Source organism: Salvelinus alpinus, chromosome 20 (assembly GCF_045679555.1).
Source record: "Salvelinus alpinus chromosome 20, SLU_Salpinus.1, whole genome shotgun sequence".
In the NCBI taxonomy this organism is placed as follows: domain Eukaryota; kingdom Metazoa; phylum Chordata; class Actinopteri; order Salmoniformes; family Salmonidae; genus Salvelinus; species Salvelinus alpinus.
In genome coordinates, this window is record NC_092105.1 from 22903541 (window position 1) to 22923954 (window position 20414).

The 20414-nt window shown below is 41.8% G+C and overlaps 1 protein-coding gene and 1 long non-coding RNA gene across 3 annotated transcripts; one reads left to right on the forward strand and one right to left on the reverse strand.

Moving 5' to 3' along the window:
* Positions 1-1116: 1116 nt before the first annotated feature.
* Positions 1117-6766, reverse strand: LOC139546503 (uncharacterized). Its single transcript, XR_011669245.1, has 2 exons — positions 5972-6766; positions 1117-1706 (listed from the first exon to the last, which is right to left on the reverse strand). It is a non-coding gene; the product is annotated as an uncharacterized lncRNA (long non-coding RNA).
* A 3945-nt stretch (positions 6767-10711) lies between these two features.
* On the forward strand, positions 10712-20358 carry LOC139546505 (V-set domain-containing T-cell activation inhibitor 1-like). 2 transcript variants are annotated; one of them, XM_071354950.1, is made up of 7 exons: positions 10712-12214; positions 16350-16451; positions 17113-17508; positions 18034-18098; positions 18318-18695; positions 18790-19044; positions 19827-20358. In XM_071354950.1, exons 3-7 carry the CDS (start codon positions 17471-17473, stop codon positions 19952-19954), a joined length of 864 nt encoding a protein of 287 aa, XP_071211051.1. In that variant the 5' UTR covers positions 10712-12214; positions 16350-16451; positions 17113-17470; the 3' UTR covers positions 19955-20358. The 2 variants fall into 2 exon arrangements, with proteins under 2 accessions (XP_071211051.1, XP_071211053.1); XM_071354952.1 differs by lacking the exons at positions 10712-12214; positions 16350-16451; positions 17113-17508 and adding an exon at positions 17560-17851.
* The last annotated feature ends 56 nt before the right edge of the window (positions 20359-20414 follow it).

A 20414-nucleotide genomic window follows, 5' to 3' on the forward strand; every position in this document is an offset into this window, starting at 1 on the left:
TGAATCAGAATGGTTATTGCAGCACAAGAAAATCTAATCAAGAAGAACCTGACTAAGTATCTTTTTTAATAAAACCCTTACACTCTTCTCCCACTGAGCACCAACCGACGCCGGACATCCATGGACGTTGAAAAGTCGTTGGAATTTGGTCGTTCCACCCTGGCCTTGATTTGGCCAACGTTCACAGACGTCATATTTTTGGTCCGGTCAGGACCGGCCTTGATTTGGCCCCTTTTCGGTTCAGATTTGGTCTGGTCCAGACTGGCTTTTATTTAGCCAAAACAGAGGTCTATGATGGGTTCATATTTGGTCCAGTCCAGACTGGCCTTGATTTGTCCCAAACATAGATGTCTATGAATGGTTCTGATTTGCTCCAGATCTGAACCATTCATAGACCTCCGTTTCACAGGTTTCGACAGCACAGTACAGCAGAGCAGAGTACAGTACATAACATTATCAATCATAGACATATGTTTCAAAAGTTTGGACAGTGCAGTACATTAAAGTAAAGTAGAGTATAGTTGAGTAGAGTACAGCTCAGTACACTACAGTATGGTAAAGTAGAGCACAGTATAATGTACTATATTGTGCTATACTGGTCTGTGCTGTCCAAACTTGTGAAACAGATGTCTATAACCCTTTTTCCATAACGTTGGTGAGTGAATTAAGAAGGAAAGTTTATGTAACAACGTAAGAAGTAAACACTGGAATAGGCTACTGAAGATAGGGTCGCAATCACAAGTGTTAATTTCTACATTTAGGTAATACAGCAGACATTCTTATCCAGAGTCAGTGCATTCAACCACATATCAGAATCATAGCAATTAAAACGTTTTTGTAACTGTTACTGAGAATGTTGTGGTAGTTGATGTTCTGTTGGTTGTGTCAGGAAATGTTGAATATGATTACTTTCAGTCCTGAAGCTTTCGAAAAGACTAACATAAGTGCGAGTGATAAATGTGAATAATAAATAATCTATACTGCAATCTTCATTATGTTATTGTAATTTAAAATAAAACTTTTGAGCGTGACATAAGGATTTCTTCAGTAATATTTAAAGGAAAAACTATGTACGGTTGAAATTTGGCTCTAGAAAGAAATTACCCAACAAATATGTATTTTCAACGTCTGTAGAAGACGTCCTTTCAAGTTTAATTTAGAACTGAAAATGAATGTTATTCCATGTATGTAAAAGACATATTTTCAACATCTGGAGAATGTGCATTTTCAACATCTGGAAAATTTGCATTTTCAACTTTCATTCAGAACCGAAAAATGTACATAATTTCAACATCCGGAAAATTAATTATTTAAAAAATATATATTTTTAAAATCATAACGCTCACTGGGCTGAGTCTTTAGTAACCTATTGAATGAGATGACTCTTCTGTGCCCACTGACTCCTGATATTGGTCTGACAAAAAGAAATCAGAGTTTGAAATATCTTGCCATGAATTCCCAGGATCCCCTCTCCTGATGAACTGAAGGGGCCGAAGACAGATCCTCTCGGCCCTCTCTTTCGCAATTTCCTGCAGTTCATTCTTCAAATGATTGTTTACCTCCTCTGAAAGAATTTCTTCATACAACCTTTCATAATATGGTTGATCAAGATGGCAACGGTTGTTTGTTCTTTTGAGACAGGTGAAGCAGCACTCACACAAATGCCAGAAAACAAGGCCCACAGTAACCAGAGGCAAGCCAATGACCTGGGAAAGAAAGAAGACAAACGCTGAAGAACATACGCACATCCAGATACTTTCAGCAGTTGCTGGAGATGTCGGCAAACAGAAAGGAAACGCCGCACACTGCTGCTCATGCTCCCAAGTGATATTTATTCACAACGTTTCAACCCTTAGGTCTTCATCAGGCATCCATATCCCAGGTGGGGGTGGAAGATCCTATATATAGGGGCAGTACTCAGTGACATCACTTCCTGAAACAGGAGGTAAAAATGTATAACATAGTTTCACAATATTAACTGTCAATGTATCAAAAGATATGATCATACACAGAATGTGATCAATATTTATAGTAATATACATACAATATTCAAATGAGGATAAAAAAAACAATTTAGAATTATTGAAACTATAAAAACGGTTTCAAGTCAATGCCTGATGAAGACCTAAGGGTCGAAAAGTTGTAAATAAATATCACCTGGGAGCATGAGCAGCAGTGTGCAGCGTTTTCCTTTATGTTTTCAAAGAAAGTAGATAGCTACTGACAAATTTGACTAGGTTTGCATCCAATTGGCACATATTTCCAAGTGAATATTGCTAGAGGTTGGATGGCTAGTTAACACCGCTGATGGCAGTAGCCAGCATATTTAGCCTATTCCACCGTTTGTAGAATGCATACTGGTATTTGAATATAGAGCGGGATTAGGGAATCTGGACACGTTAGACACATTTAAATGTAGGTCTAGATGCACGAACCTTTCGGAATTCAATGATCAGAGCTCGATGATCAGACTACTAAAGCCTACCACACAGTTTATAATATAGGTTAAACACATGTGGTTTAGCTGCACCAATCAAAGCAATTCATCTCAGGGCAACCGGGGCAGCAGGGTTGCAAAATGCAATCATATCAAGCAATTGTACCATTTATATTTTTTATACAGGCTAGCCAAAAGTATAAATTGTTAATGTTCTGGTTAAAAAAATATATATATATAAAAGTGGAGGGGCAAAAGCACAAGTTTGCACCCCCTATTTTCATTTGATCCATGGCTCAGGCGGCTAAATCTAGGCTAACGCGAAAAAATTATTTGGCTCAGTCGTGACTCAAGAAGAGGAAGAACTTTGCAGATGTTTCTGATCAATAAACAATGCCATCCTGGTGGGTGGTAACATTCCAATAAAACACAGCCCTGAAAAGAGACAGACTGAAACTATTAGCACGTCATATCGTAAGGGAAACAGTCCCGACTTCAAGCCAAAATATGGCATTCTTTACTTAAACAATGACGTCAATCGTTTTGCAACATCATGGGTAAACTCTGTGCATTGTCTTTCAGTTGAAAAAAATAAAGGAATTTCTGCTCATGGTACTTTAGGTTTCTTTGTAGGCCTACCGAATAAAAATCAGAAGTTCAATGCGTTTCCATCCAACTCTACCAACGGTGTTGACACAAACTATTGCAATTAATAGAAAATTTGCCCAATCTGGTTGTGGTGCATTTTAAGAAGACAACAGTTCGCTGATAAACCATTGTTAGGTACACCTGGACTTCATCACTACCCCAATTTCTCCCCCTTTATTTAGCCCTCAGTTCTTAAGTGTTATTGTTTTCTCTTACGTTTCTGTTCCTTTGCAGCAGTTCATTATTAAATTCACATTCTGCACATAATTTCGAACGCCCGGCGTATTCGTTACAGGGAGGTTATAGGATGAGGGGTATGGATAATATCAATATCATTTTTTTGGATAATTGGCAGCCAAGCATTCATCATGTCACCAGCTTTCAAATAAAACAAGATATTTATTGGAAATGTGCATCAAGCTCATCACCGCCCATCACTTAAAAGTACACAGCGATATGACATAGATGCAGAAAGTAAACAGCATAGTGGGTCAATTTCCTCAACAACTACGCTGGGTTCCCTGCGGTGGAGGCGGAACCCAAACCGGCTGCGCGCGTGCGCCATCGTGCATCAATTTATTTTGTCCCCCCACACCAAACGCGATCACGACACGCAGGTTAAAATATCAAAACAAACTCTGAACCAATTATATTAATTTGGGGACAGGTCGAAAAGCATTAAACATTTATGCCAATTTAGCTAGTTAGCTTGCACTTGCTAGCTAATTTGTCCTATTTAGCTAGCTGGCTGTTGCTAGCTAATTTGTCCAAGGAATATAAACATTGAGTTGTTATTTTACCTGAAATGCACAAGGTCCTCTACTCCGCCAATTAACCCACATAAAACGGTCAACCAAATCGTTTCTAGTCATTTCTCTTCCTTCCAGGCTTTTTCTTCTAACCAATAACCAATGAGGAGATGGCACGTGGGTACCTGCTTCTATAAACCAATTAGGAGATGGGAGAGGCAGGACTTTCAGTGCGATCTGCGTCAGAAATAGAAAGGACTTCTATTTTCACACTGTGAACTGCGCGAAGCGAACCCGTGCACATGTGGGGATACTGCTGTGCTGCTCGTGGCAAAGTCATTTCGCCGAGTCTACCTTTAAAGCTGGTGTAACAGGGTTGGTTATGTTTCCACTTGCCTCTAAAGAAATGTGTATTTGATGTTCAAGCATTCTTATTGGTTAGTTCAACTCTGATGACAATAAGGGGTGTTGTGATTGGCCCCGCTTGCAGATAGGGGGAGATCGCGAACGTCAGGTCTTCCCAGTATGAAAATGTGATGCAAGGGGTAGGTCACGTTCTGAATACTGTTTTCTATTTTCTATTTTACAACGTGTACAAGTTTGCTGTATGTTACTGATTTTATACATGTGTGGGTATATGGTACCTGTTAGGGATTGAAGGGCTTTCTGGGATGTGCTTTGGCATATGATTGCTGTAAATAATTGTGTTAGCTAGCATACACCGATGTCATGGTCACATAAGCCACGGCTAACACAGTTGTCTTCATGCTACAGATTTTGCCATCGACAGCCATCAACACTGTTAAGCCCTGCACAACTAACGTGCTGTTTCCCGTTTAACAACAGGTATTTACACATGTTATATTTTGTATTGTATTTTTGTATTTTGTTGGCCCAGTATGAAAATGTGATGCAAGGGATTTTGCCATCGACAGCCATCAACACTGTTAAGCCCTGCACAACTAACGTGCTGTTTCCCATTTAACAACAGCATCAATGTAACAGTATAACTTTAAACCGTCCCCTCGCCCCGACACAGGCGCGAACCAGGGACCCTCTGCACACATCAACAACTGACACCCACGAAGCGTCGTTACCCATCGCTCCACAAAAGCCGCGGCCCTTGCAGAGCAAGGTGCAACACTACTTCTAGGTTTCAGGGCAAGTGACGTAACTGATTGAAACGCTAGTAGCGCGTACCCGCTAACTAGCTAGCCATTTCACATCCGTTACACTGGGATCCTTCATGGTGAAACAGCCATGTCCATTTGCAATATTACAACAACAAAGAAGTTACTGCAAACAAGGAACGAATTGTTTCCCCCTCGGACATCATTGCACGTGCGATAGAAGAGCACAATATGTAGCCTAGGTCTACTGCATTTTTTTTTTTACCTTGCTGCACAATGCTCCTCAGCTTGGCAATATAAACGGTGTTGAGGGCAACCAGTGGCCCTACTGCGGATTCCAACTTTAACCAATGTGAAGTTTATCAAAACTAATTTAATCTGCCTATAAACTCTTATTAAAGTGACACTCCAGTCTCCAGTTCACCTCATTTAACACCTGCTTTTACACGTTGTAGTGGTAGTACAATGTAGAATATCATCGAATGACTCCAAGTTTTCTTAGAGATTATTGTTTATTATATCAATATTTGCTGCTCATAAAGGACTTTCCACTGCAATTGTCACATTTAGAATTTGAGAGACAAAAAAAATATTTCCCACCATGTCGAACGAAAAAACAGTTAGTTGATATGACATTTTATGTTTTCATCACACCTGTCATGATATTTGTTTTATAAGGCAAACATGACAATATAAACTGTGGATGAAAATGTGGTTAGTGAAAAGATCTGATCCAAATACCATATATTTTAAAATGACAGTTGGTTATACAGACACTTTTCATCCATCCCAGGGCAGTCTAAATATTTACATTATCATATTTTAGACCTAAACACACATTCACATGCCTAATTAATGGCAGGGATATTTATTAGTATTCAATATATAATTTATTGCATCTAATTTGTGACGCATTTGTCAGTAACATTTTTACATTTGCTCAGCATTTAGCCTTTTTTGCTTGATCATTTTTTTTCTTTCTAAACATAATATAAACTGTTACTTACAACTGAGTCAGTCTTGTAATCAGTGATGACAAGTCTCTCGTCATAGGTCAGGTTTTCCGTTTCTTTACAGGGAATTCCCACTTGTTTTGGATGGTTGTTGGTCTGATAGCACACATACCATTCTCCATCTATGAAAACAGCAGCTATCCAGTAGAATACTACAGACAGAAATGTGATTACAAGTTTGGTAAGTGAAAAGAAGCAATTGTAGCAGTTATAATTCGTGCAGCACCCACTGCATCTCTTGCTGGAAAACGTCTTCTGGTACATCTTATCAACTAGCACGATAGCACAAGTTATTATAGTGGGTGGGCACAGTATGTACAGTAAGCCATGAGGGCCTATATGTAGTGGGCTTTCCCATGCAGGCCTGCAGAAGCACGGAAAGTTCAAGTTCAATATGTACTCCAGAATGAAGACAGCCAGGAGAACAAATACACCTGCAGCTTTGGTCAGCAAGGAGAGAAGTCTCTGAGGAACGTCAAAACTGTGGAGATTCGCCATGGTGGCTTACCAAATGTAAAAATGCCACAAGGAAGTTATTAAAATTGCAGATTTTTATTCTATAAAGGCCTGAGGGGCAGTTATGTTCATTTCTTGAATGTCTGATAAAGAATATTGTATTCCTGCAGATGGTCTGAGACGGAATTACTGGAGTTACCGAGATTCAAAAGGAGATAATGTCCTTGATCTCTTCAAAAAGTCAAAAAAGTTCAATGGTGATATCTTGTCCGAGAGCTTTTATTCAGTATACATTAACCCAAGTTCCCTCTGGAAAGCACACACATCGTTTCACTTCACCTTCTAGAGCTGTCATATTACATTATAGGAACTGCATCAGCATCTGAAGCTGGGAAATGTTTTTTAGTTTTTTATTTCTGTCACGTATTCATGAAAACACTTGTCTACTATCATTATTTGAATTTACATGGTGGTATGATACCATCAGTTTCTAATACATTTCTGTGACCCTTTGTTCAACTGGTACTGTTAGCTGACAAAAAAACAAGTGACAAGTGAAAATATTGACTCAAGGATCAGTGTCCAAGTCTTTCTATGAGTGTTCCTCTCTTTCCATCAGTGACATACTGTATTTGTATTTATTAAGGATCCCTATTAGCTGCTTCCAAGGCAACAGCTACTCTTCCTGGGGTCCAGCAACATTAAGGCAGTTACAGTATATACAATTTCAAATATTACATGACTTTACATTTCATAACACTTTTCACAACACATTGAGTTCCCTCAGGCCACTATTCTACTACCACATTACTACAATACAAAGTCTATGTGTGTGTAGAGTATGTGTCTTATCATATGTATGTGTAAGTGTGTTTGTGCTTGTGTGTGTCTCTTCACAGTCCCAGCTGTTCCATAAGGTGTATTTTTATCTGTTTTTTTAATCTGATTCTACTGCTTGCATCAGTTACCTGATGTGGAATAGAGTTCCATATAGCCAAGGCTCTATGAGTCTATGTAGTACTGTGCGCCTCCCATAGTCTGTTCTTGACTTGGGGATTGTGAAGAGACCTCTAGTGGCATGTCTTGTGGGGTATGCATCGGAGTCCGAGTTGTGTGCTAGTAGTTTAAACAGACACCTCGGTTTATTCAGCATGTCATGTAATGTGGTTATGGATCAACAATTGATGATTATACTGTTGGTGACACACAAAAAAAAAAGATGGCACCGAAGAACATGGCTGACGTTTTACATTCTCCCAACCAATTGTGCAATTTTGTTATTTCTTTTGCGTTTTGTGTAACTTATTTTTTTACTTATTGTGTACACAATGTTTCTGCTACCATCTCTTATGACCGAAAATAACTTCTGGACATCAGAAAAGCGATTACTCACAGCGGACTGGAAGAAACTTTTGAAACCTCTTGAAGCTAGGGGGCAGAATTTTTATGTTTGGAAAAAATAACGTTCCCAATGTAAGCTGCCTATTTCTCAGGCCCAGATGCTAGAATATGCATATAATTGACAGATTAGGATAGAAAACACTCTAAAGTTTCCAAAACCGTCAAAATATTGTCTGTGAGTATAACAGAACTGATTTTGCAGGCGAAAACCTGAGGAAATCCAACCCGGAAGTGCCTCTTATTTTGAAAAACCCCTGTACCATTGCCTGCCTTTCCTCCATTTAAAGGGATATCAACCAGATTCCTTTTGCAATGGCTTCCACAGGGTGTGAACAGTCTTTAGACATAGTTTCAAGCTTTTATTCTGAAAAATTAGCGAGATTTATCAAAACGCGTCCAGTGAAAGCAGGATATCCTGCTTTCACTGGAACAGGCCCGGATCCACAACTTTTGTGTGACGAAAGACGCCGGAAAAGGGGACACAGATCGGGGATCCTTCTGAGAATCCGGAGGCGAGCGAGTAAACTCCCAATGCCTTCCATTTTTCTTGCTAAGGTGCAATCATTAGAAAATAAAATTGATGATCTAATATTAAGATTATCCTACCAACGGGACATTAAAAACTGCAACATCTTATGTTTCACCGAGACGTGGCTGAACGAAGAAATGAACAATATAGAGCTGGCGGGATTTTCCATGCACCGGCAGAACAGCAACGCTACCTCTGGTAAGATGAGGGGTGGGGGTGTGTGTCTTTTTGTCAATAACAGCTGGTGCGCGATGTCTAATATTAAAGAAGTCTCGAGGTATTTCTCTCCTTAGGTAAAGTACCTGTCGACCGCACTATCTACCAAGAGAGTTCTCATCTGTATTATTCGTAGCCTTCTATTTACCACCACAAAGCGAAGCTGGCACTAGTGATGGGTCGATCGTAAGAGCCGGCTCTTGTAGGTGAACGTTGGGACCCGGCTCGCATATCAGAAGAGCCAAATCTATTTATAAAATTAAAAAAAAAATAAGATATGATTAATCACAAGATTTAAATGAATAGAATTAACTAATTCACGCACAACCTACATGTAAGTGGTGCGTACTGGCGGCAGGGAAGTCAGGCGCAGGAGAGCAAAAACTGGGTTTACAATGGAGCAGTTTATTACATAAAACCACCGGCATCCAGAACAAACAATCAATGGGTACAAAACCCGTCGCACACCAGAAAAACGTGCACATGCACTTATAATAAACAATTCCGGACAAGGACATGGGGGGAACAGAGGGTTAAATACACAACTTCTAATGAGGGACTTGAAACCAGGTGTGTGGGAAGACAAGACATGACAAAACAAATGGAAAATGAAAAGTGGATCGATGATGGCTAGAAGACCGGTGACGCCGACCGCCGAACGCTGCCCGAACAAGGAGACGAACCGACTTCGGCGGAAGTTGTGACAGTACCCCCCACCCCTTGACGCCGGCTCCAGCACCGCGCCAACACCGGCCTCGGGGACGACCCGGAGGGTGAGGCGCAGGGCGATCCGGACGAAGACGGTGGAACTCCTGCAGCATTGAAGGGTCCAAAACGTCCTCGACCGGCACCCAGCACCTCTCCTTCAGACTGTACCCCTCCCACTCCACGAGATACTGAAGTACCCTCGCCCGACGCCTCGAATCCAGTATGGAGCGAACGGAGTACACCGGGGCCCCCTCGATGTCCAGAGGTGGCTAGGAACCTCACGCACCTCAGACTCCTGGAGCGGGCCAGCCACCACCAGCCTGAGGAGAGACACATGGAATGAGGGGTTAATACGGTAATCGGGGGGAAGCTGTAACCTATAACAAACCTCGTTCACTCTCCTCAGGACTTTAAATGACCCCTCAAACCGCGGACTCAGCTTCCGGCAGGGCAGGCGGAGGGGCAGGTTTCGGGTCGAGAGCCAGACCCGGGTCCCCCGGTGCGAACACCGGGGCCTCACTGCGGTGACGGTCTGCGCTTCTTTTCTGGCGCAGCACGGCCCGCTGAAGGTGAACACGGACACTTACATGTAAATATTGACCCAAGGAGAGTCCCTCTCTCTCCTGAGTTGCATGAATGGCATAGTGTGGGTTTGGAAGTAGCTGCTGTTGGCAAAAGATAAGGAGCGACTGGAACAACCATAACCCCACTGCCGAGAAAGACACCTACGAAGAAACCATGGCTTCACATAAAAAAGTAATCTGCTAGAGGTAAAGCAATAGCTACGAAGTTGTTTTTCCAGGAAAAATATTGTGGTTGCTATTCGAGGCCAGTGATAGCTGTGCTTCCAAGTGCATAGTGAGAGGAACTTAATATTGTGATGCTCAAATTACTTGGATTTGTATTTATTTGCAGCATGATCGTCCTTACTTTCTTGTTAACTGGACTCATCATTATCAGTGGTGCTGAGGTTCAGAGGTCAACATGTCTGGATTATGGGTTGCTGTGTTCAACTGTTGAGACTCTCTAAATAACATGGTCATATTTCAGTTCCCTCTGGAAAGCACCTAAGTTGTTTCAAAAGCTGTCATGTGATCATGGTTTGCACCCCATCCTCTACCAAAATAAAAACTGGGTGAGGTCTGTGACTCAACAATTAACTATTGTCTTTGTAATTTTTTAGATTGCACCAGTGATGAAGATAGCATGATATTAGCAGGAATGCACTGACACATCAAAATCAACATTCTACTGGAATACCGAAGTGTGGCAATAACGGCATTAAAGGGAAGTGGAGCTCAGTAAAAGGGAAGTGGAGCTCATTAAAGGCATGTCATAATGTAACCCAACATTGTGCCACTTCTAAGATGTTTTAATATAAATCTGTAGATCTATTAAATCACAGTGTCAATTTCTGTAATAGATTCATGGAGAACATGGTGCATAAATGATATCCAGGGTTGGGGTCAATACCATTCCAATTCAGTCAATTGAGGAAGTAAACTGAAACTCCAATTCCAAATTCTTGAGGAAGCATTGAGGAAAATTGGAATTGGAATTTAAGTTAAGACTACATCCTGAATTGAAGAACTGGACATCTTAAATGTGAAACAGGTGATGTTGTATGGATCCGAAACATGGAGATCAACCAAACAGATGTCAACTGTACTACGCCACCTCAATAACAAAGATGTCGAACCGATTCCACTGATTGAGAAATGGACGGGAACCCTTTGAACTACAAATAGAAAGAAGAAAGTGGAGTTGGATTGGACACACCCTACGAAAACTGGCCTCCAACACCCTTGCGAGTCCCTGAAATGGAAGCCCCATGGGGAAGAGGGGTTGCAGAAACACTTGGAGGGGAGACGTCCAGGCAGAGATGGCAGAGAGCGGCCTCAATTGGAAAAAACTTTCCCTGAACCAAGTCAGCTGGAGGACATTCGTCAAATCAAATCAAAGTTTATTGGTCGCGTACACAGTTAAGTTAATGTTATTGTCACGCCCTGACCTGTTTCACCTGTCCTTGTGCTTGTCTCCACCCCCACCAGGTGTCGCTCATCATCCCTGGTGTAGTTATACCTGTGTTTTCTGTCTCTTTGTGCCAGTTTGTCTTGTTTGCCAAGTCAACCAGCGTTTATGTCCTAGCTCCAATTTTTCCCAGTCTGTTTTTCCTAGTCCTCCTGTTTTTGACCCTTGCCTGTCCTGACACCGAACCCGCCTGCCTGACCATTCTTCCTGCCCTGACCTCGAGCCTGCCTAATGCCCAAAATCTCAAATTTGGACTCATCAGACCAAAGGACAGATTTCCACTGGTTTAATGCCCATTGCTCATGTTTCTTGGCAAAAAGCAAGTCTCTTCTTATTGGTGTCCTTTAGTAGTGGTTTCTTTGCAGCAATTTGACCATGAAGGCCTTATTCACGAAGTCACCTCTGCACAGTTGATGTTGAGATGTTTCTGTTAATTCAACTCTGAAGCATTTATTTGGGCTGCAATCTGAGGTGCAGTTAACTCTAATGAACTTATCCTCTGCAGCAGAGGTAACTCTGACTAACTTTCCAGTGGCGGTACTCATGAGAACCAGTTCCATCATAGCGCTTGATGGTTTTTGCGACTGCACTTGAAGAAAGTTCTTGACATTTTCCAGATTGACTGACCTTCGTGTCTGTAATGGACTGTTGTTTCTCTTTGCTTGTTTGAGCTGTTCTTGCCATAATATGGACTTGGTCTTTCACCAAATAGGGCTATTTTCTCTATAACACCCCTACCCTGTCACAACACAACTGATTGGCTCAAATGCATTAAGGAAAGAAATTCCACAAATTAACTTAACAAGGTGCACCTGTTAATTGAAATGCATTCCAGATGACTCTCGTGAATCTGGTTGAGAGAATGCCAAGAGTGTGCAAAGCTGTCAACACAAAAGGTGGATATTTTGATTTGTTTAACACTTATGCTTACATGATGCCATATTTGTTATTTCATAGTTTTGATGTCTTCACTATTATTCTACAATGTAGAAAATAGTAAAAATCAAGAAAAACCCTGGAATGAGTACTGTAGGTGTGTACTTTTGACTGGTACGGTATATTAGAGTGAGCTATGTCAAGAATTCAGTATATGAATAAATATGCAGTGTTTATAAACAGTCACTAAAATGCAATGTACAGTAGTAGAAATATTAGAATGAGCTATGTCGAGAATACAGTATATAAATACACAGCACAACACTCCATATCAAAATGGAATTGCAGGAAATTAGTTACCAGACCTGAGTCCGGAATCTAAATGTGAATGTGTGTAAAAACAGTATGGACAGTATGTGAATAGAAAAGGTGTGTATACCAGTAGTTATGTAGGATGAACCATGACTAGAATACAGTATATACAGTGGCAAGAAAAAGTATGTACCCTCTGGAATTACCTGGATTTCTGCATAAATTGGTCATAAAATTTGATCTGATCTTCATCTAAGTCACAATAGACACAGTGTGCTTAAACTAAATACAAACAAATTATTGTATTTTTCTTGTCTATATTGAAAACATAATTTAAACCTTCAGTGTAGGTTGTAAAAAATTATGTGAACCCCTAGGCTAATAACTTCAGTCAGGACTCAACTAACCTGTAGTCGAATCAATGAGACGAGATTGGAGATTTTGGTTAGAGCTGCCCTGCCCCATAAAAAAAACTCACAAGATGTGAGTTTGCTACTCACAAGAAGCATTGCCTGATGTGAACCATGCCTGGAACAAAAGAGACCTCATGAAGCTGGAAAGGTTTACAAAAGTATCTCAACGTCAGTCCACGGAAAGACAAATTGTCTATAAATGAAGAAATCTACGCACTGTTGCTCCTCGCCCTAGTAGTGGCTGTCCTGCAAAGATGACTGCAAGAGCACAGCGCAGAATGCTTAATGAGGTTAAGAAGAATACTAATGTTTCAGCTAAAGACTTACAGAAATCTCTGGAATATGCGCTGTTGACGAGTCTACAATACATAAAACACTAACCAAGAATGGTGCTCATGGGAGGACACCATGGAAGAAGCCAATGCTGTCCAAAAAAATACATTGCTGCACGTCTGAAGTTCGCAAAAGAGCACCTGGATGTTCCACAGCACTACTGGCAAAATATTCTGTGGACAGATGAAACTCCAGTTGAGTTGTTTGGAAGGAACAATGTAGAAAAAAAGGCACAGCACACCAACATCAAAACCTCATCCCAACTGTAAACTATGGTGGATGGATCATTGTCACGCTTGTGTAAAGGATTTGGAGAGAGGCGCAGGAATAAATTCTGAGTTTTTAATACACCCAAAACAAACATTTATACAAAACACTGGGATGTACCCAAACAAAAGAGCGAGGGTAAACCTCGTAGAACGACACGGGACGAGATCCGTAATCCACAAAACACGCAGCACAGGCTGAGACAACGCATAGGTACTCACACGACCAATGGACATGGGAACAATAATGGACATGGGAACAATAATCGACAGCCCAATGGGGACACAAAGGGCATATTTATACAAACACAATCAGTGAGGAATTGGAACCAGGTATGTGTAATGGCACAGTTTTGCTGCCTCAGGGCCTGGACAGCTTGCTATGATCGACGGAAAAATGTATTCCAAAGTTTATCAAGACATTTTGCAGGAGAATGTAAGGCCATCTGTCTGCCAATTGAAGCTCAACAGAAGTTAGGTGATGCAACAGGACAACAACCCGAAAGACAGAAGTAAATCAACAACAGAATGGCTTCAACAGAAGAAAATACGCCTTCTGGAGTGGCCCAGTCAGTCCTGACCTCAACCCGATTGAGACGGTGTGGCATGACCTCAAGAGAGCAGTTCACACCAGACATCCCAAGAATATTGTGGAACTGAAACAGTTTTGTAGGAAGAAATGGTCCAAAATTCCTCTTGACCGTTGTGCAGGTCTGATCCGCAACTACAGAAAACGTTTGGTGGAGGTTATTGCTTCCAAAGGAGGGTCAACCTGTTATTTAATCCAAGGGTTCACATACTTTTTCCAACCTGCACTGTGAATGTTTACACGGTGTATTCAATACAGACATGAAACATTATAATTGTTTGTGTGTTATTAGTTTAAGCAGACTGTGTTTGTCTATTTTTGTGACTAAGATAAAGATCAGATAAAATGTTATGACCAATTTATGCAGAAATCCAAGGAATTCTAAAGGATTCACATACTTTCCCCCCCCACTGTACATACAGTTGAAGTCGGAAGTTTACATACACTTAGGTTGGAGTCATTAAAACTCGTCTTCAACCACTCCACAAATTTCTTGTTAACAAACTGTAGTTTTGGCAAGTCGGTTAGGACATCTACTTTGTGCATGACCCAAGTAATGTTTCCAACAATTGTTTACAGACAGATTATTTCACTTATAATTCACTGTATCACAATTCCAGTGGGTCAGAAGTTTATATACACTAAATTGACTGTGCCATTAAACAGCTTGGAAAATTCCAGAAAATGATGTCATGGCTTTCAAAGCTTCTGACAGACTAATTGACATCATTTGAGTCAATTGGAGGTGTACCTGTGGATGTATTTGAAGGCCTACCTTCAAACTCAGTGCCTCTTTGCTTGACATCAAAAAAATCAGCCAAGACCTCAGAAAAGAATTGTAGACCTCCACAAGTCTGGTTCATCCTTGGGAGCAATTTCCAAACACCTGAAGGTACCATGTTCATCTGTACAAACAATATTACGCAAGTATAAACACCATGGGACCACGCAGCCGTCATACCACTCAGGAAGTAGACGCGTTCTGTCTCCTAGAGATGAACGTACTTTGGTGCGAAAAGTACAAATCAATACCAGAACAACAGCAAAGGACCATGTGAAGATGCTGGAGGAAACAGGTACAAAAGTATCAATAACCACAATAACCACAATAACCACGAGTCCTATATCGAAATGACCTGAAAGGCTGCTCAGCAAGGAAGAAGCCATTGCTCCAAAACCGGAATAAAAAAGCCAGACTACGGTTTGCAACTGCACATGGGGACAAAGATCGTACTTTTTGGAGAAATGTCCTCTGGTCTGATGAAACAAAAATATAACTGTTTGGCCATAATGACCATCGTTCTGTTTGGAGGAAAAAGGGGGACGCTTAAAAGCCGAAGAACATCATCCCAACCGTGAAGCACGGGGGTGGCAGCATCATGTTGTGGGGGTGCTTTGCTGCAGGAAGGACTGGTGCACTGCACAAAATAGATGGCATCATGAGGAAATAAAATGATGTGAATATATTGAAGCCACATCTCAAGACATCAGTCAAGAAGTTAAAGCTAGGTCGCAAATGGGTCTTCCAAATGGACAATGACCCCAAGCATACTTCCAAAGTTGTGGCAAAATGGCTTAAGGACAACAAAGTCAAGGTATTGGAGTGGCCATCACAAAGCCCTGACCTCAATTCTATAGACAATTTGTGGGCAGAACTGAAAAAGTGTGTGCGAGCAAGGAGGCCTACAAACCTGACTCAGTTACACCAGCTCTGTCAGGAGCACCCAACTTATTGTGGGAAGCTTGTGGAAGGCTACCCAAAACATTTGACCCAAGTTAAACAATTTAAAGGCAATGCTATAAAATAGTAATTGAGTGTATGTAAACCTCCTACCCACTGGGAATGTGATGAAATAAATAAAAGCTGAAATAAAATATTCTCTCTACTATTATTTTGACATTTCACATTCTTAAAATATAGTGGTGATCCTAACTGACCTAAGACAGGGAATTTTTACTAGGATTAAATGTCAGGAATTGTGAAAAATTGAGTTTAAATGTATTTGGCTAAGGTGTTGGTAAACTTCATAGTTCAACTGTAGGTCAGCGATCTCTAAGGCACAGGGTAGTGTAGAGGGTGATAGCCGGCTAGTGACAGTGTCTAAGGTTCAGGGCAGGGTACTGGGTGGAGGCCGGCTAGTGGTGACTGTTTAACAGTCTGATGGCCTGCAGATACACTATAAGCTGTTTATCAGTCTCTCTGTCCCAGCTTTGATGCACCTGTACTGCCTCCTCCTTATAGATGTCGTGGAGGGCAGGCAGTGTGCCCCCGATGAGGTGTTGGGGTGACCGCACCACCCTCTGGAGAGCCCTGCAATTGCAGACGGTGCAATTGCCGTACCAGGTGATGATACAGCCCGACAGGATGCTCTCAATGGGGCATCTGTAGTATTTTGTGAGGGTCTTAGGGGCAAAGCCAAATTTCTTCAGCCTCCTGAGGTTGAAGAGGTGCTGGCATCAAGTCTGTCACCAACAGGCTCCTCAACAGCTTCTTTCCCCAAACGATAAGACTGCTAAATAGCTAAACAAATGTCTACACAGATCTGAGTTGACCCTTTTATTTTTGACCTGTCTCTATGCACACTCAAAGGGCCCTACACACTCACACACACTGGCACTCCAACACACACACAAAGAAACACTCACTTCATAATTTGCTCACACACACATAATATGCAAATAAATGTATACTGATTCTACACACACGCACACCCACTCACATACAATCATCATATACGCTGCCGCTACTCAGTTTATCATATTTATCATAGATCCTTATACCTTGTCACCTTACCCCTATACATATCTCCCTCTATCACTTCAGTATCCCTGCACATTGTAAATATGGTAATAGAACTTTCTTGCTTGTGTGTTTTTATTCTACCGTATGTTATTTTTAGTATTATGTTGTTATTAATTACTGCTTTGTTGTGTTTAGAGATTGCAAGAAAGGCATTTCACTGTACTTGTGCACGTGACATTAAAACTTGAAGGGACCATTTCAGGTCCTCAGTAATGTGCATGCTGCGGAACTTGGAAGCTTTTGACCCTCTCCACTGCGGCCCCGTCAATGTGGATGGGGGCTTGCTCTCTCTGCTGTCTCCTGCAGTCTACGATCAGCACCTTCGATTTGTTGACATTGAGGGAGAGGTTATTTTCCTGGCACCACTCCACCAAGGCACTCACCTCTGCCCTGTAGGCTGTCTTGTCGTTGTTGGTAATCAGGCCTACCGCTGTTGTGTCGTCAGCAAACTTTGTGATTGAGTTGGAGACGTGCGTGGCCACTCAGTCCTGGGTGAACATGGAGTACAGGAGGGGGCTGAGCACGTACCCCAGTGGGGCCCTCGTGTTGAGGATCAGTCAATGGTCTACGCTCCTATGGAGCCAAGGGCTTATGCCAAGTAAGTCTGATTATATCCCTATTTCTTCCCTCTGGTCAAAACGGTTAATGGAAAGTCAGTAAGCAGTGCACACACACCTAAGTGACAATATTGACTCAAGGAGAGTCCTCGCTTTCCTGAGTACAGGGTTTGATATTACATGAATGACATACAGTGGGTGTGGACTTCACATGTGGAGCTACAGTCAATCTCATACAGTATGTAGCTGCTGTAGACGACACATCACATGGATACTGTATGTGGACTGGTAAAGGGAGCAGCTGGAACTATCATAACCCTGCTAAAAAAGAGCCAGCTACCATTGAGGAGCCATGGCCTCATTTGGACAGATAATCTTCTGGGGGTGAGGCCTCTATTCAATGTGTTTAAAAATATATATATATGGTTGTTGTTGTTTGAGGCCCAGCAACAGCTGTGCTTTTTATCACCAACAAATGCATAGTGAGATTAATTAATCATTGGATATTGTGATGTTCAATTGACTTGGAAAGTTCTTGATATTTTCACCCCCATCTCCATTTGCAGCTTGATAGTCAGTATCTTCGTAACTGCTGGACTCATCATTCTCATCTTGTCTGTGTCATTTTCAGGTATGTAGTGAGCATATATATTGACTTGTGTCACCATCATTGTCAATATTCATGTAATGTCTCTGTTAACATGTATTTGAACATATGTGAGATTGCATGTGTACCTGTGTGCGTTTGCCAGTGTGTGTGTGTAACTATAGTCCCTACGAACTGCACACATTTCTAAGTATGGAAATGAAGCCTCCTGTATGTTGTGTTCTGCTGTGTGCTGTCCTCTAGGTCAGGGTTTGGGAGGTTCCAAGGGCACTGTGGATAGCATTGACAAGTGGCCCATCGGGAACTTGGGGGAGGATGTCATCTTGAGCTGCAAGTTCAAGACTTCCACTAACAGCAGGGAATCGACCAGTCAGGTGTCAATCACCTGGACGAAGGAGGGGCTAAGTGAAGTGGTGTACAAGTACGATAAAGGAGCAGTCCAGCTGACGGAGCAAAACCCCCAGTTTAAAAATAGAACCCTGCTGTTCTCAGATGCCATAGGTGGAGGCAATGCCTCCCTGTTGCTGAGGGACGTAAAAGTGGGAGACAATGGGGTGTACTACTGCAGTGTGAGCACTCCTAGTTGCTCGGGAACTGCCAGTGTTAACCTCAGAGCTGCAGGTAAGGAGCCAACTTGTTAGGCATTCTCAATATTTCACACTGAATATTGAACTGCACACAAAGTAGCTTACTCTGAAAATATGCTTCACTTCAGCTTTCTCAGCCCCCAAATTCAAGCGGGTAAACACTACCCTAACGGCAGAGGCAGAGAGATGGTTCCCCAAACCAAACGTCACCTGGTTGGACGTCAATGACAACGTCCTGAACGAGAGTGAAACTAGCTTCTTCAACAACTCCGCCGGGATAACTCGATTCATCAGCTCCCTTCAGCCAATCAAATTGTATGGCAGCTACACCTGCATCATCCAAAACCCTCTGGTGAAGGCTGTCTCCCAGGCAACCGTCAAAGGTCCAGTAAACACCTTTCAGAGAAAATACAATTTTATACTGAGAAAATACCTGGATGAGAACTGCATGTTAGACAACTCTCACCCAGTTTAAAAACACTTACACAAGTTAAGTCACTCACTCAGAGGACACCTACACCCTCTTCAGTCTATTTCACCACAACAACCCGGCCAAACATGACAACTAAACAAAAAATAAAGATGCAATTAAAGTGGCGTTTATCCCTACCAATGACTGGGAGCTCTCTAGGACTTTACTAACATAAGTAATTGAGTATACAAAACATTAAAAACACCTGCTCTTTCCATGACATAGACTGAACAGGTGAATTCAGGTGAAAGCTATCATCCCATATTGATGTCACTTTAAAGAAGGATTTTTAAGCCTTTAAGACATGGATTGTGTATGTGTGCCATTCAGAGGGCGAATGGGCAGGACAAAACTTTTAAGTGCCTTTGAACGGGGTATGGTAGCAGGTGCCAGGCACACCAGTTTGTGTCAAGAAATGCTGCTGCAGGGTTTTTCACGGTCAACAGTTTCCCGTGTGTATCAAGAATTGTCCACCACCCAAAGGACATGCAGCCAATTTGACACAACTGTGGGAAGCATCAGCAGTCAACATGGGCCAGCATCCCTATGATTTCGACACCTTGTAGAGTCCATGCCCTGATGAATTTAGGCTGTTCTGGGGGGGGGGGGGGGGGGGGGGGTCCTAATGTTGGGATGCTCAGTGTATGTTTGGCAGTGTGCATACTGTACAGTCGGCATCTTTTTTTATTACAGATACAGAGATATCAGCAAGGACTTTCTTCTCCTTCAATACTTCAGCTGCACCACCCATACTACTACCTCAATGGCACGTTCTCGCAGCTACGGCCAGTGTTTTTCTCTGGATCTACCAGCTAATCTGATAAACACATAGACACCAACTGCTCCTCATAGCCTACAGACAAGGTTACTAAAAGTACTGTGGTAAAGTGAACTAGTCTGGCATTATCCACTAGCCTTGGGCTGCCTGGAGTCTGATGGAATTTATGTTGGATATAACACGTGGAAATACAGTGTGTGTGTGTGTGTGTGTGTGTGTGTGTGTGTGTGTGTGCGCGCATGTGTGCACGTGCGTGCGTGGCTATAGGTTATCTAATAAGTGGTGAAATTATAGGTACATACAGCAGCAATACTGTAATTACATAATAATAACAATTCCTTTTTGTTTCTATGGGATTCACTGTGGCAATCAGTCTACTGGGCTATCAGTGTAACACGTGAATCTATAGGACTATAGTTTTTACAATAAAATGTAAATTATTTTAAATGGTTTGAGTTTGGTGCTTGTTGAAGTTCATTCTGTGATAGCTGCATGGGCCATGC

Excerpts from the sequence above, each read along its gene's own strand:
- LOC139546505 (XM_071354950.1), top strand. The coding sequence starts at position 17,471 with ATGGTCTACGCTCCTATGGAGCCAAGGGCTTATGCCAA. Across the intron at positions 18,099-18,317 it reads CTTGTCTGTGTCATTTTCAG|GTCAGGGTTTGGGAGGTTCC; the intron begins GTATGTAGTGAG and ends GCTGTCCTCTAG. Across the intron at positions 18,696-18,789 it reads TGTTAACCTCAGAGCTGCAG|CTTTCTCAGCCCCCAAATTC; the intron begins GTAAGGAGCCAA and ends GCTTCACTTCAG.